The sequence below is a fragment of the Sciurus vulgaris genome, assembly GCF_902686455.1.
Source record: "Sciurus vulgaris genome assembly, chromosome: 2".
NCBI classification, from domain to species: domain Eukaryota; kingdom Metazoa; phylum Chordata; class Mammalia; order Rodentia; family Sciuridae; genus Sciurus; species Sciurus vulgaris.
Window position 1 is genome coordinate 42,417,406 of NC_136462.1, and position 18,549 is coordinate 42,435,954.

General features: G+C 35.8%; 1 protein-coding gene across 1 annotated transcript in view; it reads right to left on the reverse strand.

Moving 5' to 3' along the window:
- Nucleotides 1-14,426, reverse strand: part of MNAT1 (MNAT1 component of CDK activating kinase) — a 240,167-nt gene extending 225,741 nt beyond the window's left edge. Inside the window, exon 1 of the mRNA XM_079125841.1 lies at nt 14,215-14,426. Coding sequence (XP_078981967.1) covers nt 14,215-14,303 — 89 coding nt within the window. The 5' untranslated portion in view covers nt 14,304-14,426. The remainder of the gene's footprint in view (nt 1-14,214) is intronic.
- Nucleotides 14,427-18,549: the final 4,123 nt, after the last annotated feature.

Below are 18,549 nucleotides of genomic sequence, written 5' to 3' on the forward strand. Positions count from 1 at the left end.
TGTAAATTTATGAATATGCAATTGGTATGCTGTTACTCCATGTACAAACAGAAAAAACATGTATCCCATTTGTTTACAATAAAAATAAGTTAAAAAAAAAAAAAAAAAAAAAAGATCAGATACACAAGTTCCAGGGCTGGCAGACACACAAGTTCACCAACCAATCAGTCAATCAACTGCTTCTCCTTCAAGACGACCAGTCCCTTATACCCAAAGTTGAGACTTGCTATTCACTATTGACACCTCCGGCTCCAAAAACTCTGCTCTTACTTAAAGCACTCCTTAATTCCTCCCCCCTTTTTTTTATAGAAATGAAACTGTTCACCCCTAACCAGCAGGAAGAAGGTACAGAAGACAGACCATCATCCCACCCCCAGCATCTATAGAAACAAAAAAGGGAAGAATATTGGCATGAGATCTGCCATTTTGCTGCTGCCAGTACTCTGCCCCACCCAATACCATTTTACAACTCAGATTGTCAGTCTGCAAAACTCCTTGCTAGTCACTGGTCCAATTGCTATTAGTCCATGAAATTCCACTACTTAAGACTCTCTCTCTCTCTCTCTCTCTCTCTCTCTCTCTCTCTCTCCCCCCCCTCTCCCCCCCCCCCCTCTCCTCCTCACTTTCTCTCTCTCTCTCTCTCTCTCTCTGTAGGCAGACACTGCCTGTCCCCACTTAATAAAATCTCTTGCATGAGTTCCCATGTCCAGAGTGGTTCCTGGGTGCTTTCAAAAATAAAACATAAAAAGGGCTGGGGATGTGGCTCAGTGGTAAAGCCCCTTTGGGTTCAATTCCTGGTACCATTAAAAAAAAAAAAAAATTACAATTTTCCCCAAACTTAATACAACCCCAAACAATATTCCAACAGGCTTTTTTTTTTTTAAGTTGACAAACTTAGTCTAATACTTATATGGGTATTCAAAGGACCTAGAATAATCAAAGGAATTTATAACATAAGAACAAGATTGAAGGACATACACTATCTGATTTCTAAATTTACAAAAGTTGAAGTAGTCAAAACAATTTGGTTACAAAAATGCTACAGCAATTCAACAGAAAAAAGTCATTTCAATAAATGGTGCTAGATCAACTAGATTTCCCTGTCAATCTAAAAAAAAAATTATTACCTCATACCATACATAAAAATTAACTCAAAATGGATTATGGAGCTAATAAAAAAGTCTAAACCTGTAAAATTTTAAAAATTAAAGATATGCCTACCATACAACCTAGCCATTTCACTCCTAGGTATTTATCCAAGAGAAATAAAAAGATACATCCACACGAAGTTCATTGAAGCTATTTTAAAATAGACAATTAGAAACAAGTCAAATGTCCATTAACTGATAAATGGAAAAACTGTGATACATGTATATAACATAATAGGAAACAAAATACTACTCAGCAAAAAAGAGATCAACTGTTGAAACATAACAAGAATGAATTGCAAAATAATTCAGCTAAGTGAAAAAAGTCAGGTAAAAAGAGAGTAAAAACTGTATGACTCCTGTGAAATTATAGCAAAAGCAAACTAATCTATAATGAAAGAAAACAAAGCAGCTGCCTGGGAATGGCGGGGGAAGGAAAGAAGGTATTACAAAAGGTTACAAGGTAATTTTATCTAGTGATAGAAGTATTTAATTATGGTGATAGATTACACACCCTCATCTAAGTTTGCTGACTTTAATTATACCTGGATAAAACTCGGTGGAAAAAGGAAATAATTTATCAACCAAAATTACAAATGTACACCTCACTATTAGCAATTTATCCTAATGAGAGTTGGATTAGCTCAGCTGGTCAAGTGCTTACCTAGTGAGCATGAGGTCTTGGGTTTGATTCCCAGCACCAGAAAAAAAGAAGAAATGTATACTATCTATCTATCTATCTATCTATCTATCTATCTATCTATCTATATTCACAAGCATATGAATATTCACTGAAAAATTATAATATTAAATGTCCTGGAAGCAAAGTTTCCATTAATATATAAATGATTTGAAGTAGGGTGCATTGGAGCAGTCCTGCATCTCAGTCACTAGGGAGGTCATAGGACTGCAAGTTCAAGGCTGGCCTCAGCAATATAAAAAGACCCTGTCTCAAACTTAAAAAGGGCTGGGGATGTAGCTAGTTAACTCAGTGGTAGTGTACCCCTCAATTCAATTCCCAATACTGGGGGGGGGGGGAGTGCAAAAAAAGGTGACAGTACAAGATTTAATCCAAGTTTTGCGGTTTTTTTTAATTCCAAAATTGATGCTAGCCACTATACCAAAATGTCTCACTCTGGAAGCATAATCTAGGAACCACAAATCCAGAAACGAAGACAGCAATTCGGATAAAAACTGTTAGTATAGAGAATACAATCAAGAAACACGGGTACAATTTTGGGTTCTATCTTTTGTAATGAAAATATATATATATATTGAAGACTGAGGATGTAGTACAGTGGGTGCTTTCCATGCTTCTGGCCCAGGGTTCAATCCCCAGAACACCCAAAAAACTCGGAATTTACATATGCATATACCTCTCTTCTGTGAAGTATTTTATTCATCAATCCACTTTGGTCATATGTTATTCAATCATTTCTAGTTTGTTATATACTAACTTCCACATATAATATGTAAGTTTTAGTTTCTAATTCCAAATAATACAAGTTCAAAACACATAAAGCAAACAGGAAACACAAATAATATACTTACAAGGAGAAATTACAAGCACTTAAAATAGCTGTAGTAATTTACTGACACCATTCCTAGTATGAAGTATATGGTATTGCATTTAGATGCAGCACATTACATAGATCACTTTTTGCAATTAACTTTCAAAAGGAATTAAATATTAATGGGTGTGTCAGATACAATTATGAGAAATAAGACATTAATAATCTGAACAATGCAGTAAGAAACATTGCAACATTATATCTTAGATCTTAGAAATATATTTAATTTGCCTCAAGAGCAAGAATGTATTGTCTATATTTTTGTTTATCAACACCAATTTAAAGAAACTCTCTTTGCTATCAACTAATTGGGTATAAAGCAAATATAGACAAAGAATTTATATCTGTTAACATATTTTATTGATAATTTTAGATACCAATTAGAAACTTTTTAATAGTAATATTAGCACTTTTAGAAAATTAACATTTAGCTCAGCAAATTCCTATTCCATAAAATAAAACTACACTTTATATAATTTATTTCTAATTACATACAATTTTTTTCTTTGGTCAAATGTTTTTAAAAAATGCTTTTTTAACATCTTATGGAATCCTTAAGGTAAATTTATTTTAAAATAAGGTTAAGGCTGGGGAGATAGTTCAGTTGGTAGAGTGAACCCACAAATCCCTGGGTTCAATACCCAGCACCACAAAAATAATTAATTAATTAATTAAATAAAATTAGGCTGGGGATGTAACTCAGTGATATACTGCTTGCCTAGCAGGCACAAGGCCCTGGCTTCAATCCCCAGCACAAAAAATAAATAAAACGAACAGAACTAAAATTAAAACACAAATATTCAAAATTATATTCCCAATGCCAAATACATAGAAAGAGACCCCTAAATGGTTCTCACAAATGCTTCAATAGATCTCAAAAAACATAGCATCTGACATGCCACACTTCACCAGACCTACTCATTAGTAGAGTTTTTTTTCCCCATATTCTCTATTTCTAGTTCAGTAGCAAGAAATAAGACCAAAGAAAGCAACATATTTTGATAACATCAGAAACAAAACTAAAATGTTTATTTGATTACAACAAGTTAGTTATAACTAGAAAGTAAAAATTATAAAATTATTTATGAAGAAATTATACTTAACAGTAGTAGATTTCAGGACATTTATATTTTAATGGGACAAACTGTAAGTAAATCAAAATCAGTGCTAGATGCAGTTTGCTTCAGTTACCTGAAATTTGAATAGAAGGCTCATTAAATATATATAAAGTGATGCAGAGGCACTGCAACATATTGATGGAGGTCTCATTAATTTTCAATGATATAGCCACTATCATATTTGTGTTCTAAAAATTTTTTTGAGGTAGACAATCATTTGTCTTCATCTCAAAATTCTGTTTCACATATTCTAACTTAATATATGAAAACCTAAACTCCAAAACATGTCTAATAAAGCCCATTAAATTTTATATTTTGTCTTTCTGTTGAGAATTTGATATATGTGTATAATTTATATTTTACTATGTAATATGAAAAATGAAGTATGAAAACTAAAAATACTGTCAGTCTCCAAATCATTTCATTTCATAAATAATATGTTAGGTTTTCTAACTGACATCTAATTATAACTCAAAACACAAATACTATGACAATGTTTATGTATCAATCAAAAATAAAAATGTGGCAAAATAGAGCATCATAACTGAATGTTTCAATTTTTTTTAAGCTAGCATCCTAGAACTAAAATATAAAGAAAAATTGTTCTAAGTAGATCAAAATGACTTTGGCAACATTGCAGTTATTTCACTTTATACATAAAATGGGTTTGAGTTGCAACCTTAATAACAATTTTATTTAATAAATATGTGATCATAATTTAACTGAATAGTAGTAACTAACTTCAGGTTTTACACAAAAAGAAGATTGTAGAGCTACACTGAAGTTTTCCCATCTGTTAAAAAAAAAAAAAAAAAACAAGGGCAGGTGTGGAATAGAACAAGAGAAATGATTGCTAAGCTCCAATTTTAAATTAACTGAGTCTTCCAACTCCTTATCAATACTTTTGATAAAATAAATAGTGCTTCGTAACCTGTGATTTGGTATAACCTTCCATCCTAAGCCTGAGAACCAAATCAAACTTTCCTAAAGGGGCTAATATTAAGAGCTTTCCTCTTCAGTGGCTAATTTGGACAAAACCACTTACACATTTGAAACAAACCAAATATTTTGTTCCCTTGATACCAACCCTGCAAAATCTTCATCAATAAAGATGTACCCACCAAAATGATTTGATTCCCTAAAGGCCCCTTTCCTACATCAGCAGAATAGCTATAATTAGGTTGCAGAATTTCAGGTTTTACTTTGTTTCTTTAACAAATAATACTTTGCTTAAACAAAGTATTTAACAAGCAACATAAAGCCTACTCTCAGTACCTTAATTACAAAGAATATTTTTTATAACTCTAAAGTTTCCTTTTTTCTTCTGTTTAAAAAAAAAAAAACTAATCTCCTCCTTTTAATAACTCAAAAGAGCTAAAACACTGTGAAACTAATGGAGGCAGAAACCATGTCCCACATTCATTGTTGTATCCCTAGTACAGTGTTTTCAAAACTCTTTGAGAACAAGATTCACCTAGAAAGGTAGTACAAAATACAGGTCTTTCCCCCAAAGAGTTCTAGGAAGGCTCAGAAATTAGTATTTTTAACAAGCACTTCAGATGGTTCTTAGGATGAGGCAAGTTTGGGAATCAATGGCCTGAAAAATTGAGTATATGAGAAAAATTACAACACCAACAACTAATGCAATATTAGTGAGCCTTACTTTCTTTAAAAAAAATAGATTTAATACATTTGAAACTTGAAAAAAATCACTAAAATCTCTAGGTTTAATTTTCAAACAATTATTCTAATACTATAGACTATCCCAGGGTTTCACTGTTAAGTAAACAAGAAATAAATTGCCAAAAAGATTCCTGAAATGCATCCTAAAAAACTGTTGTTGTTGTGTTTTGTTTTGTTTTGTTTTTGCATTCAGAATAATGAAAATAAGTTTTTGGGGTTGAGAATAAGTTTATGCTTAAATTTACTTTATTCTTAATTTACTTGAACAATATACTTCAACTACTTCTCATGGCAACCCATGAGACATATATTATTAATAAAACCCAGTGCACAGATGATAAAACCAAACCTCTAAGAGAATGACAATTTTTGCTAAATGTACACAACTAATAATAAGCAGCAAACCTAGGATTCAAACTCAGGCAGGCTATCATCACGTATCTGATTTGTTAGACACAGCATTCTATGCCCACCACAGAAAAAATGCAATGAGGAAACCAATTAATTCTGTTTCTATTTAATAAGAATTACTAAAGGAAACTGTTAACAGTTTGGATGTGAGGTGTCCCCAAAAGTTCATGTGTGAGACAAAGCAAGAAGGTCTAAAGGACAAATGATTGGATTATTAAAACCTCAGCCTAATCAGTGAGTGAATCCCCTGATGGGCTTAAACTGAAGATGAGACAGAGTGTGGCTAGAGGAGGTGGGTCATTGGCAGTGTGCCTATGTAGTATTTATTTTGTATCTGGCAAATGGAGGCTCTCTCTCTACTGCCTGATCATCAATATGAGCCACTTTCCTCCACCACACCTTTCCACCACGATGTTCTGCTTCACCTGGAGCCCAAGGAATGGAGCCTGCAATCTATGGATTGAGACCTCTGAAACCATGGGCCCCAAAATAAACTTTTCCTCCTCTAAAATTGTTCTTGTTGGGCCTTTTAGTTACAGAAGTGAAAAAGCTGACCAAAACAGAAACTAATGTGCTATTGTTTTACATTCTTACACAATAAAATAATTTGTATTTTAACAAATAATCTTTAAGATATAATAAATAGTTTCATATTACTTGTTTGAATCTTGGGACACAAATGGTAATATAATTTACAGGGAGAGAAATTCTAAAGAGTGTCCATGAAGGCAAAGATCCTATGAAACTTTCTGATACCTCATAAAAATTTCCTCTAAAACAGAAAACTAGATATATTGCTTAATGACAAGGATATGTTCTAAGAAATGTTAGATTATTTCATCCCTGGGTTGACACCATAGAGAACATTTGCACAAACCTAGATGGTATGGGTCAATCACTGGACATGGCCTCTTGATGCAATCAAGAATACAGCAAACCAGGCACAGAGCAACTCTGGAGGCTGAGGCAGGTGGAAGGCAAGTTCAAGGCCAGTCTCAGCAACTTAGGGAGAACATATCTCAAAATAAAAAATAAAAGGGCTGGGGATGTGACTCAATTGTTAGGCACCCCTAAGTTCAATCCCTGGTACCAAAAAAAAAAAAAGAGAGAGAGAGAGAGAAATACAATAAAGGAGATATATGAGGCTGCTGCTGGCACAACATGGCACATTATTTTAAATATTTTTATAAGTAGAAAACATATAATCTAAAATAATAATAAAAATATAAACCAATAACATTTGTTATTGCTGTCAAGTATGTGGACTACACATAACTATATATGCTATACTTTAAATGACTGGCAGCACAGCAGATTTATTTACACCAGTGTCAACTCAAACAGTTCTTTTGTGCTGACATCATGACATTTATGATGTCATTAGATGACAGGAATTTTTCAGCTCCATTATTATCTTATAGGGATGCAGCACATAACTAAATATGAAATAAATCTTTAAAAAGGATTTCCATTGTAGATAAGGAGTACAATGGAGTTGAAATAGAGCTATATATAAACAAAAAAGGAACACTATAAATAACATAATGATGAAATATTTTATAACCACTTTTAAAGGGCTATAACTATAAAGTTACACTCAATAAGAAAGGAAATGAAATTAGTATATTTATCATACCGCATTTTTTTTTTTCCTTTTTTGATGTGCTGGGGATTGAATCCAGGGTCTTGTTCATGCTACGTACGTACTTTAACCCCAGACCTAACACTGCATTTTAAAGACTAAAAACATGCTAAGAGTCACTCTGAGTCATATAAAAAAATACACATAGCACAGTCATAAAATAATCAATCCATAATGAAGTATTCATATTCTATGAATATTGGGAAAGAACAATTATGGTTGATAAGAAAAACTTCAATTCTTATGGGTTTTATTAATGGTATATGGTCAAAGGAAAGACTAAAGTTACTGACTACAATGAATTTCTCAATAGCTATTAAGTTATTAAAATTTATCTGGGTGCAGTGGCAAACTCCTATAATCACAGTTAGTCCTATAATCACAGAGGCTGAGGCAAGAGGATAACAAATTTGGGACTAGCCTCAGTAACTTAGTAAGATCCTGTCTTAAAATGAAAATAAAAAGAGAGTGATGTAGCTTAAAGATAAAGCACCCCTGATTTCTATCTCTAGTTACCCAAATGTTAAGAGTCTGAAGGAGGCTGTAAATTATTTATTATAAACAAGTTGAAGTTAAATGGATAGCCTAAAACTTCTAGTCTAAGGCAAAACTAAAAACTGGATTTTCTAACTAATAATTCAGTATTCTTTCAACTTCTCAATCTGAACTATTAAAATACATGGGACCCCAACTCTTCTGTAATAAAAGCAAAACTCATCTCCTTCAGAAATACTTGGAGATCTTCATTGTAATTACCATTTGGAAGATATGAGCTATTCTGCACATATCGCTAATCGACTTCAAAATACTCCATTTTTAAAAAATTTTTAGGAAAGTATTCAGGAAGGAGCTGACACAGTAAAAAGGTAATCAGAACTACAACAAAAGAGATACTAAGGGGATACAAGCAACTGCCAACTTTGAGGTTAAAAAGAAAAGGATACATGTATACAAAGAATTGAGAAAATCTGCAAGGCCACAGGAAGAAATAATTGACTTAATATAAGACTAACTTTTCTGAACAAATATGATGAACTCATGCCAGACTAGCATTCCCACAATGAGCAACCATGAAACAAACAAAATATATAAGACAATTGTTTACAGAGGCATTAGACAACAAACGGTACAAGACCACCCCTGAAAGATGGGCAACTCATGGGACTGAGGGTGTAGGTCAGTGATAAGGGATTGCATAGCATGCTTGAGGCCCTGGATGTATTCCCAATAATGCCAATAAAGAAAAGAAAAAAAAAAAAAAACTCGCAATATAAGTCCTACAATGCCTCAGTTTTCTACCTGGGGACAACTTCCATGACCATGGCCCAGCAAAAAAAAAGTTTAAGAAAGGCACAGCAGTTGTCCTTAACTGAAAGAGCAGAGATCAGAGTTCAAGGTGATTGCTGTGATTAAAATTCACTAGGCAGAGAAGTGATATGTGTGGGGATCCAAATAAGTTCCTGGCCAAGGATTTGAGAAAGTTAAAACCAATCAAGCCTTAAGAGTGTCTGAGAGAGAAATTCATACTAGAAGTTAAGGAGTACTGAGTTTCAGAGTTCCTACCCGCCAGAGCAGAAAAACCACATTAACATGATCAGAGATAACAAAATGAGATACCAAAAATGCCTCAACCAAGGCAACATCCACATCGTAGTCTAAGACTTACTCTAGACTTACCCTAACAAAACACAAAATCAAGTCCCAACAAGTTTTGCAAGGGATTAAAATTATAAGTTTCAGGTTGGAGATACAGCTCAGTGGTAGAGTGCTGAGGTCCTAGCATGCATGAGATCCTGCATTTAATCCCTAGCAGCAGTAAAAAAAAAAGATTAAAAGTTTGGAAGTTGAGTTGCACTAAAGGAAGGAAACTTAATAGGTACTCCGCAGATCATTCTAGCAGAGTAAAACAAAACCTACACATGTTCAAGGTACTCTGCCAGTACTGATGCTCCTCAACTCATGATGAGGTTATGTCTCAATAAACCCACCATCCTTTTAAAATACCATCAGTCAATAAATGCTGTCAAAAATGTGTTTATTTGGGATGGGGAGATAGCTCAGTCGGTAGAGTGCTTGCACTGCAAAAACAAGTCCCTGAGTTCGATCCCCAGCACCGCCAAAAAAAAAAAAAAAAGAAAGAAATGCGTTTATTCGGTTCTCAGGGTTGAGCTTTTCCAGCAGGTGCATGTACACTGTGATCTCAGTCAGTATGTCCATGAGTAGTTCTTGCTGCAGTTTGAGGGACTAGTTAAGTTGCCCAAGCTGGCCTCAAATTCCTGAGCTCAAGTGATCCTCCTGTCTCAGCCTACTGAGGATCTGGGGTAACAGGCATGTGCTACTGTGCCCAGCTCTTTAATAGCCTGAGATATAATTGACATAATAAACTACATATATTTATGATAAAAAATGCAATTGTTTGATACATCTAACCTACTGGACTCATAGCTTTAGCAACACATGATGCTGTAGAGTAGGTTCTCAACCACTGCGATGGCTGACTGGGAGCTGCTGCTTGCTGCTGCCACCCAGCAATTCAAGAGAGTATCATATCACATATCACTAGTCAAGGAAAAGATCAAAACTCAAAGTACAGTTTCACTGAAGGTTTTCACCCTACTACTGCAAAGTCAAAAAAATCATAAGTCATACTGTGATAATTTGGGGGTCATCTGAAATTGAACTATCTAGAATTTTTTAAAAATCAATATTCTTCACAAAAAAGATAAAATCCAGACTCTCTATAATGCACCATCTACAATTTAAAAGTATTAAACAATGGGTGTGGTGGTGCATGCCCTGTAATTCCACCTATAATTCCAGCAACTTTCAAGGCTGAGGCAGGAGGATTACAAGTTTGAGTACCATCTCATCAACTTAGTGAGGCTCTAAGCAACTTAGCCAGCTTCCGTCTCAAAATAAAAAAAGTCTGGGAATGTAGCTCAATAGTGAAGCACCTCTGTGGATTCCATTCCCAGTACCAGAAAAAAATAAAATATACAGATAAATGTGAACTATAGTAAAGAGATAAAAAGCAGTCAATCAAAAACAATCACCTCAGACGAGTGCCCTTTCCAAATGTTTCTGAAGGGGTTCTGTTTCCTAATATGCACAAAGGGACTAAATATTAGTTGAAAAGAATGAATTAATACCAATTAACTACTACCAACAAATAAACTGAATCTTAATCTGATAAACTTCTAAATATAACTAACAATTTAGAAGAAATACAGAAGACAGAGGAACACATTAAAAAATACCCAAGGATGCAATAAGCAAAACTCAGGTTCTTCAAGGATAACTCCAGCATAAACTATTCAGTATCATCAATACATAAGGGGGGAATGGGAAACAGGGGCAGAGAAAAAAAAGGAAGAAAGACAATGACTTTAAATAAATATGACAAAATACTAACTTTCAGAATGGTAGGTACATGATTTTGTTTACCACTTTGTGTCTTTCATATATATTTAAAATGAAAAATATATATATTTAGTAAAATTAGATGCATGTATAGTTTCCAGAGATAACTTTTGCCAAGAATAGCTGGAGCAGAAATTAAATTACTGAAGACTGTAGTTAAACAAGAATTCAATAATTGGCTTTAACTCAATAAGCCTTCAGAATTCTAGGGAAGGCCTATTTCTTGAAATAGGTGAGCATGATAATGAAAAAAAAAATTACTCTTTTCTGCAAATGATACATCCTTAGGTTGAAAAAAAAAAAAATTAAATCCAACCTTCTATGTGCATATAGTCAGTTCATTTGAGGGTTTGGTGAACTGTCTCACACATAAAGGAATATACTTCTTTAATTGCTAGAAACTAAGGGAGAAAAGTATTTCCATAATGTCTTATCTCTTTATTTTCTCTTCTCTCCTTCCCACTCCTGTATGTTTTCCATAAACAGTATTTCTAATTAGTCTTTCCAAAATCTTACACTTTCTATCTCACTTTATCACTTGCCTCCTAAAATGTCTTTTGCTACTTGAAGACCTGAACAAAAAAATAAGTTAACAAAATCATGCAGAAGCCAGTCTTCAAGACGGACTGACTTGCCCCTGCCTCATGATATTTATACTTGTGTGTAAATACCCTCATGCTTTAACAAGGTTAGTCAGTGTAACAAAATGCAGCAGAAGAGTGTAGGGAACATTCCTCAAGCTTATCTGACAGCAGTCACTGACACCATGGTCTAAGTAAGCCAAACAGTCTGGACAGAGAAACTGAGGTAATGGTAAAGACTTGCCATGGAATGAAGGTCTTTGCAGCTGTTGAGGCTGAGCTAGGAGCTAAGGGGAGGCCTCATTCTGTCAAGCATCCCAGCAAGCTGTGATGTGAGCTCACCCATGCTGCCTTGCCTCATGCTGTGTGCTGGAACTTGCCATCCCCCAGTCCTTTGTCTCAGACCTGTTTCTGGGCAGAATTGCTTAGGCATTCTTGGTTTGTTTGTACTACCTCGACCCTCAATGTATAGTTCACCTATAGACTGACTCTATTATACTTTAACAAGTGTGTTAACCTGATTGGATAATGTGTCTATATATGTCCTGTGCAACCCTAAATAAAATTAGATCCGTGCCTTCAGAGCTCCATCTCTGATGACTAAGTAAGCACGCTGGGTAAGGCTAGGTAGGGTAGGCATCGTTAGTCCTCACCCTCAGCAAACCCGTCTCTGAACATCTACAGAAGAGGATGGGCTTAGTTCAGTGGTAAAGCAGATGCTTAGCATGCTCAAGGCCCTGGATTCCATCCCTGACATCAACACACACACACACACACACACACTCCACAGTAGAAATAATGGTAGTAAGTCACTTCTGTCACTAGGTTTTGAAACGTTTTGTGGCTTTCAGTTCTCTCTCTCCCCATCTCTGCTTCCTTTCCCTCTCTCTACTTAACAAGGATACAACAAAAGCAATTTCTAATTTAAACTATTATTTTCTAATTGTCCAGTAAAAATGTCTTTTCTTAACTGAAATCCCTTAATCTTCCTGACTGGTTAATTTCTACTTGGCCAGAAAATTACACTTAGTACCCATTCAAAAAAGCAAACTCCCTTTCCTTTAGCTCTTGGCACAAGAATATAGAGAAAAGTTGAACAAAACTTTTCTAAAAACCTAATAGTCTATCTACAGTGTTTGCCTCACTTCCCTTTTCCATGCATACCACTTGATTACTTTTACTGTATTTCTGATCTTAAACTATTCTCACAGCTACCAATACTATATAAAACAAAGGAAAATAAAGGTTAGAAAGGGGAACCAAATTAAAACCCCCATTATAACAAAATACAGCTGTCATGCAGTTTATGCATACCTAATGACATTGTCTGCCATACTGTAGATTATCCCCCCACTCTCATTCAGTGGTGCATGCCTGTAATCCCAGCAATTTGGGAGACTGAGGTAGGAGGATCACAAGTTCCAAGCCAGTGTCAGCAGCTCAGTGAAGTTCTCAGCAACTTAGTGAAACCCTATCTCGAAATGAAAAATAAAAAGGGCTGGGATGTGGCTCAGTGGTAAAAGGCCTCGGGGTTCAATCTCCATTACCAAAATACAAAATAAAAAAGAAAGCAAAGAAAAAGAACTCTTAGTAATGGCTTGAGTTGTGGCTCTGCAGTAGAGAGCTTGCCTACCATGGCAAGGCCTGGCTTTGGCATGCAGCATCGACCAAAAAAAAAAAAAAAAAAAAAAAAAAAATTTTAAAGGAATAAGAAAGAAACCTGTCAGAGAAAATACAGGAATATGTGCTCACCATTACACAGCACCTTAAATCCCAACGTGTGTGTGTGTGTGTGTGAGTGTTTTCAGAACCACCTTTACTGAACCACATTTGACGAAAACCTGACAGAACACCATGGACCAATTCCTGCACTTAATTCTTCAAAATACAAACTCAAAAACAAAAAAATACAAACTCAACCTCACTCCTTTTACCACCACCACTCCACCAAAATGGACACTTAGTTATCATACTTAGTGTGCTCCAGATCTCACAGAACCCACTTAACTAGGGACCTTGCTCAGATCTTGGTTTTCCTTTCCTGTGAGCTATCAATACCTACCTCATGAGGTCGTTGAAACAATTCAGATAATTCATGGTAAGGGCTCAGAACCATTCCTGGCATATAATTTACACTCAAAGTCAGCCATTACTTTATATCCAAAAATAACTTCCAAGAGTCTACATTTTCTTCCTTCTAGTGATTAATGTCCAACTGAATCTATCAGAACAAGTGAACTTACAAAGTTGTCAAATTTACTCATACAATCTATGGCAGCAATATAGATCAGTGATTATAAGTTTCTATAGCATCTTTTATCTTTTATCTTTTAATTTCTTATGAAATTAAACACTCCTATTCCCCACACTTTTAACCAGGGATATAACTAGAGCCCAGCTGACAACACACTTTCACCAGCTGCGGGGTAGGGAGGACCGCAGGTCAAAGCAGGCCAGAGCCGCTTCAGGCCAGCGGTTACAGGCCATTTAAAGACACAACCGCTCTCTTTTCCCATTTTTTCTCCTCAGTGTTGAAATTAATGACGCCCTTTACTTTTTGGAGCCAAGGCCGAACATCTCCCCGTATTCTCCTCCCACCCAGAGTCTCTCCCCCAACGAATGCACCGCCGCCAGACTCACAGAGTGTGTCCGCACACGTTCACCATCAGCTTCAGGGAGGGGTTCCGGTATTTGGTGGTCTTACACCGAGGGCAGCCCTGATCGTCCATGGTGTCTCCTCTAACTACTGACTCTAGCGACTCTGCTTCAGGTATCACCTCCAAGGACCCCCAAGACCGGTCGCCAAGTGGGTTCCTACCAACAGGCACCTAGCCGCGGCGGTCCCTCGCGAAAGAGCCCCGGCTGGGGACGAGGTGCTGCAACAGAAACGTTCCGGCAGCGAGTTCTCAAATCCTGTTCCTCGGGTTTGGACTTAACCTCAGGTAAGGCAGCTCAATACCTTGGAATCGACCAGGGGGCTTTTTAAATTATATGCGGCGCGCCTAGTTGCGCTTTTCCAGGTACTGTACCACAATTGGGAAGATAAATTCCCTATTTTTCTGTCTAGAAACAATCCCGTGATTTCAAAGATTATGCCTGCGTTACGGATTCAATAATTTAGAGTAGTATTTTCTTTCAGGAAACTAGATAGCCTTTATACTTGCATAGTCACGTAAGCTCAGAAAATTACATGTGTTTGCAGATACAAAGTTTGGAAAAACTACCTAGATCGATAGTCTTTGCACCAATATTACAAATTCTCACGAAATGTCATAGTACTATAGAGAACTCTTTCCCCCGGGACTGTCAAGCATGTTTAATGTTGTCACTTGACTCTAGTAATCTACTCCTCCCATCAAAGACAACACATTTATTTCCCGAAATACTTAAGAAAAATATATGTGTGTATGTGTTTGTGTGTGTGAATACACACAACTTTCAGCGAGTACAAGATCTGAGAGCCAGTCTCTTTAGAAATTTTAACCCACACTCACAGTATTTATCAAGAAGGCAAATGGAAGTCTGTAAACAGCTCGATTAGGGAAGTTCATGAATAAGGCACGCATCTTATTCATCTCCAAAAAAAAGCATTTGTTGATAATTAATGAATAAATAAAGTACATGAATTAATGACCATTAAATAAGAGTGTAGTGTGGATTTTTTTTTTTTTTTTTTTTTGGTACCAGGGACTGAAACCAAGAGTGCTTAAACACTGAGCCACATTTCCAGCCCTTTTTTAAACTTTCATATTTAATATTTATTTTTTATTTGTTCTTTTTAGATATACATGACAGTAGAGCAAATTTTGACATATTATACATAAATGGAGTATAACTTATTCTCATCAGATCCCATTCTTGTGGTTGAGTGCAATGTGGAGCTACACAGGTTGTGTATTCATACATGAGCATAGGAGAGTTATGTCCAATTCATTCTTCTGTCTTTCCCATTCCCATTCTTTCTCCCTTCCCTTCATTCCCCTTTGTCTGATCCAATAAATTTCTATTCTCCCCCAACCCTTACTGTGTGTTAGCATCAGAGAGAACATTCAGCCTTTGGTTTTATGAGATTGGTTTATTTCACTGAGCATGACAGTCTCCAGTTCCATCCATTTACCAACAAATGCCATAATTTCATTCTTCTTTATGACTGAGTACTATTCCACTGTGTATATATATCACCTTTTCTTTATCCATTCACCTGATGAAGGGCACGTAGGTTGGCTCTGTAGCTCAGCTATTGTGAACTGAGCTGCTTTATAAACATTGATGTGGCTGTGTCACTATTGTATGCTGATTTTAAGTCCTTTGGGTATATACTGAGGAGTGGGATAACTGGGTCAAACGGTGGTTCCATTCCAAGTTTTCTGAGGAATCTCCATATTGCTTTCCAGAATGGTTGCACCAATTTGTAGTCCCACCAGCAATGTAGGAGTGTGCCTTTTCCCCCACATCCTCATCAACATTTATGGTTACTTGTATTCTTGATGATTGTCATTTTGACCAAATGAGATAAAATCTCAGTGTAGTTTTAATTTGCATTTTTCTAACTACTAGAGATGTTGAACATTTTTTCATATATTTGTTGACCATTTGTATTTCTTCTGTGAAGTGCCTGTTCAGTTCCTTTGCCCATTTATTGATTGGATTATTTGGTTTTTCTGGTGTTATGTTTTTTAAGTTCTTAATATATCCTGGAGATTAATGCTCTATCTGAGGTGCAGGTGACAAAGATTTTCTCCCATTCTGTAGGCTCTCTGTTCACATTCTTTTTTCTTTTAATTTATTTTTATTGTAAACAAATGGGATACATGTTGTTTCTGTTTGTACATGGAGTAACAGCATACCATTTGCATAATCATACATTTACATAGGGTAATGATGTTTGATTCATTCTGTTCACATTCTTGATTGTTTCCTTTGCTGTGAAGAAACTTTTTAGTTTGACACTATCCCATTTATTGATTCTTGATTTTACTTCCTGTGCTTTAGTAGTTTTGTTGAGGAAGTTGGTTCCTAAGCCAACATGATGGAAAGTTGGGCCTACATTTTCTTCTACTAGGCCTAAGTCTCTGGTCTAATGCCTAGGTCCTTGATCCACTTTGAGTTGAGTTTTGTACAAAGTGAGAGAGAGGGGTTCAATTTCCTTCTGCTACATATGGATTTCTAATTCTCCCAGTACCATTTGAGGAAGAGGTCATTTTTAATTTTGAGACAGGGTCTCACTAGATTGCTTACAGCCTTGCTAAATTGCTGAGGCTGGCTTTGAACCTGCTATCCTCAAACCCAGCTACTGCGAAAATTTTTAATGTCAAGCATGTCTTGTTATCACCTTCCTCTGACCCAAACTATTAAAGTGAGCATGCAGAAAACTTTTTCCAAAATAACCCATAAAATAAATATTAATGAATTTTAACTCTTCATAACACTTTTGCTCTTTTCAATAAAAATATAGCCAAGCATTGATTATAGGTGTGTGCCACCTATAATCCCAGTGATTCGAAAGCCTGAGGCAGGAGGATCGCAAGTCTGAGACCAGCATGTGGTGTGGTGGCCACATGCCAGTAATCCCAGCAACTCAGGCAGCTGAGGCAGGAGGATCACAAATTCAAGCCCAGCCTCTGCAATTTAGTGGAGGCTGTCTCAAAAAAAAAAAAAAAAAAAAAAATGTGGATGTAGTTCAGTGGTAAAGCACCCCTGGTTCAATTCCCAATACAAAAACAAACAAATAAACAAACAAAAAAAAAAAAAAAAAAAAAAAACAGGAGTTAAACCAATGAATGCTTACTTACTCAACTAGGCAGCACAAATATGCTGATTGACCTGAGGGCTTTTTATGCTGCTATTACTTACTTAAAAAGACCACATCCAACCAGTTACATAATTCAGACTGAAATTCTCCAAAAATAAAGGTAACCTGAAGATCTTTATATTTCAACATAGCAGGAAACTTTGGTAAAAAAAGAAATGTTGTTTATGAGAAAATTAAGTTTTTAGACAATATGACAATGAGAAGTCATCCATTCAGTTGGCTTTGTAGTTTATCCATACTGGAACTGTTTTAATGATGTCTTTAAAAGAAGACCCCAACCTTGGAACTGAATTGATTTTCCTTTCTCCCCAAAATTTTTTTTTTCAAAAAATTTTTGATTTTCCTTAAAATTGGAAAGAGCAGAGCACAGTCGCACCTGCCTGTAATCCCAGCAACTTGGGAAGCTGAGGCAGGAGAATTCCAAGTTTGAGACCAGCCTTAGAAAGTTAGCAAGACCTTCAGCAACTTAGCAAAACCCTGTCTCAAAAATAAAATAAAATAAAATAAAATTATTTGTAAATTTTTTAAAAATTAGTTTTTTAAAAAAAGGACTGGTGATGTAGCTCAGTGGTAAAGTGCCTCTGAGTTAAATTCTTGGTATCCACCCTCGCTCCAAAAAAAAATCAAGGGGAAGGAAAAGAAAGCACTGAAGATTGTGAGAGGAAACTGCCACCAGCTTTACGATTTTACCATGTAGTAAACTACTAAAGGGAAGCATGTCAGCAAGAGCTGGCTTGGAACTCTGTTACATAAGCTTTACTCCGGAGCTGCAAGCAATAGAAAATAGTGTTTATAGATTTGGTCTTTAGTCCTAAGAGAACCTGACAGAAATGCTGGCATCCTCACTTACTAGTTACAGAACCTCAAGCCTTAGTTCTTCCAGTGATCAATTGAAGATAATACTTTTAAGACTGAATGAGGTATTTCATCTAAAGTGCTTAATATAGTACCTAACAACAGTGATAAAAGTTCAACATTATTAATAGTAATATTAATATTATTAACAGTAACATTAAATAAAGGAGCAGTGTAAGGTAATAGGAAGAGCCTCACCTTTTATATCAGACAGACTTGGCTGGGCTTGGTGGTGCATTCCTGTAATCCCAGCAACAGAGGAGGCTGAGACAGGAGGATCATAAGTTAGAGGCCAGTCTCAGCGATTT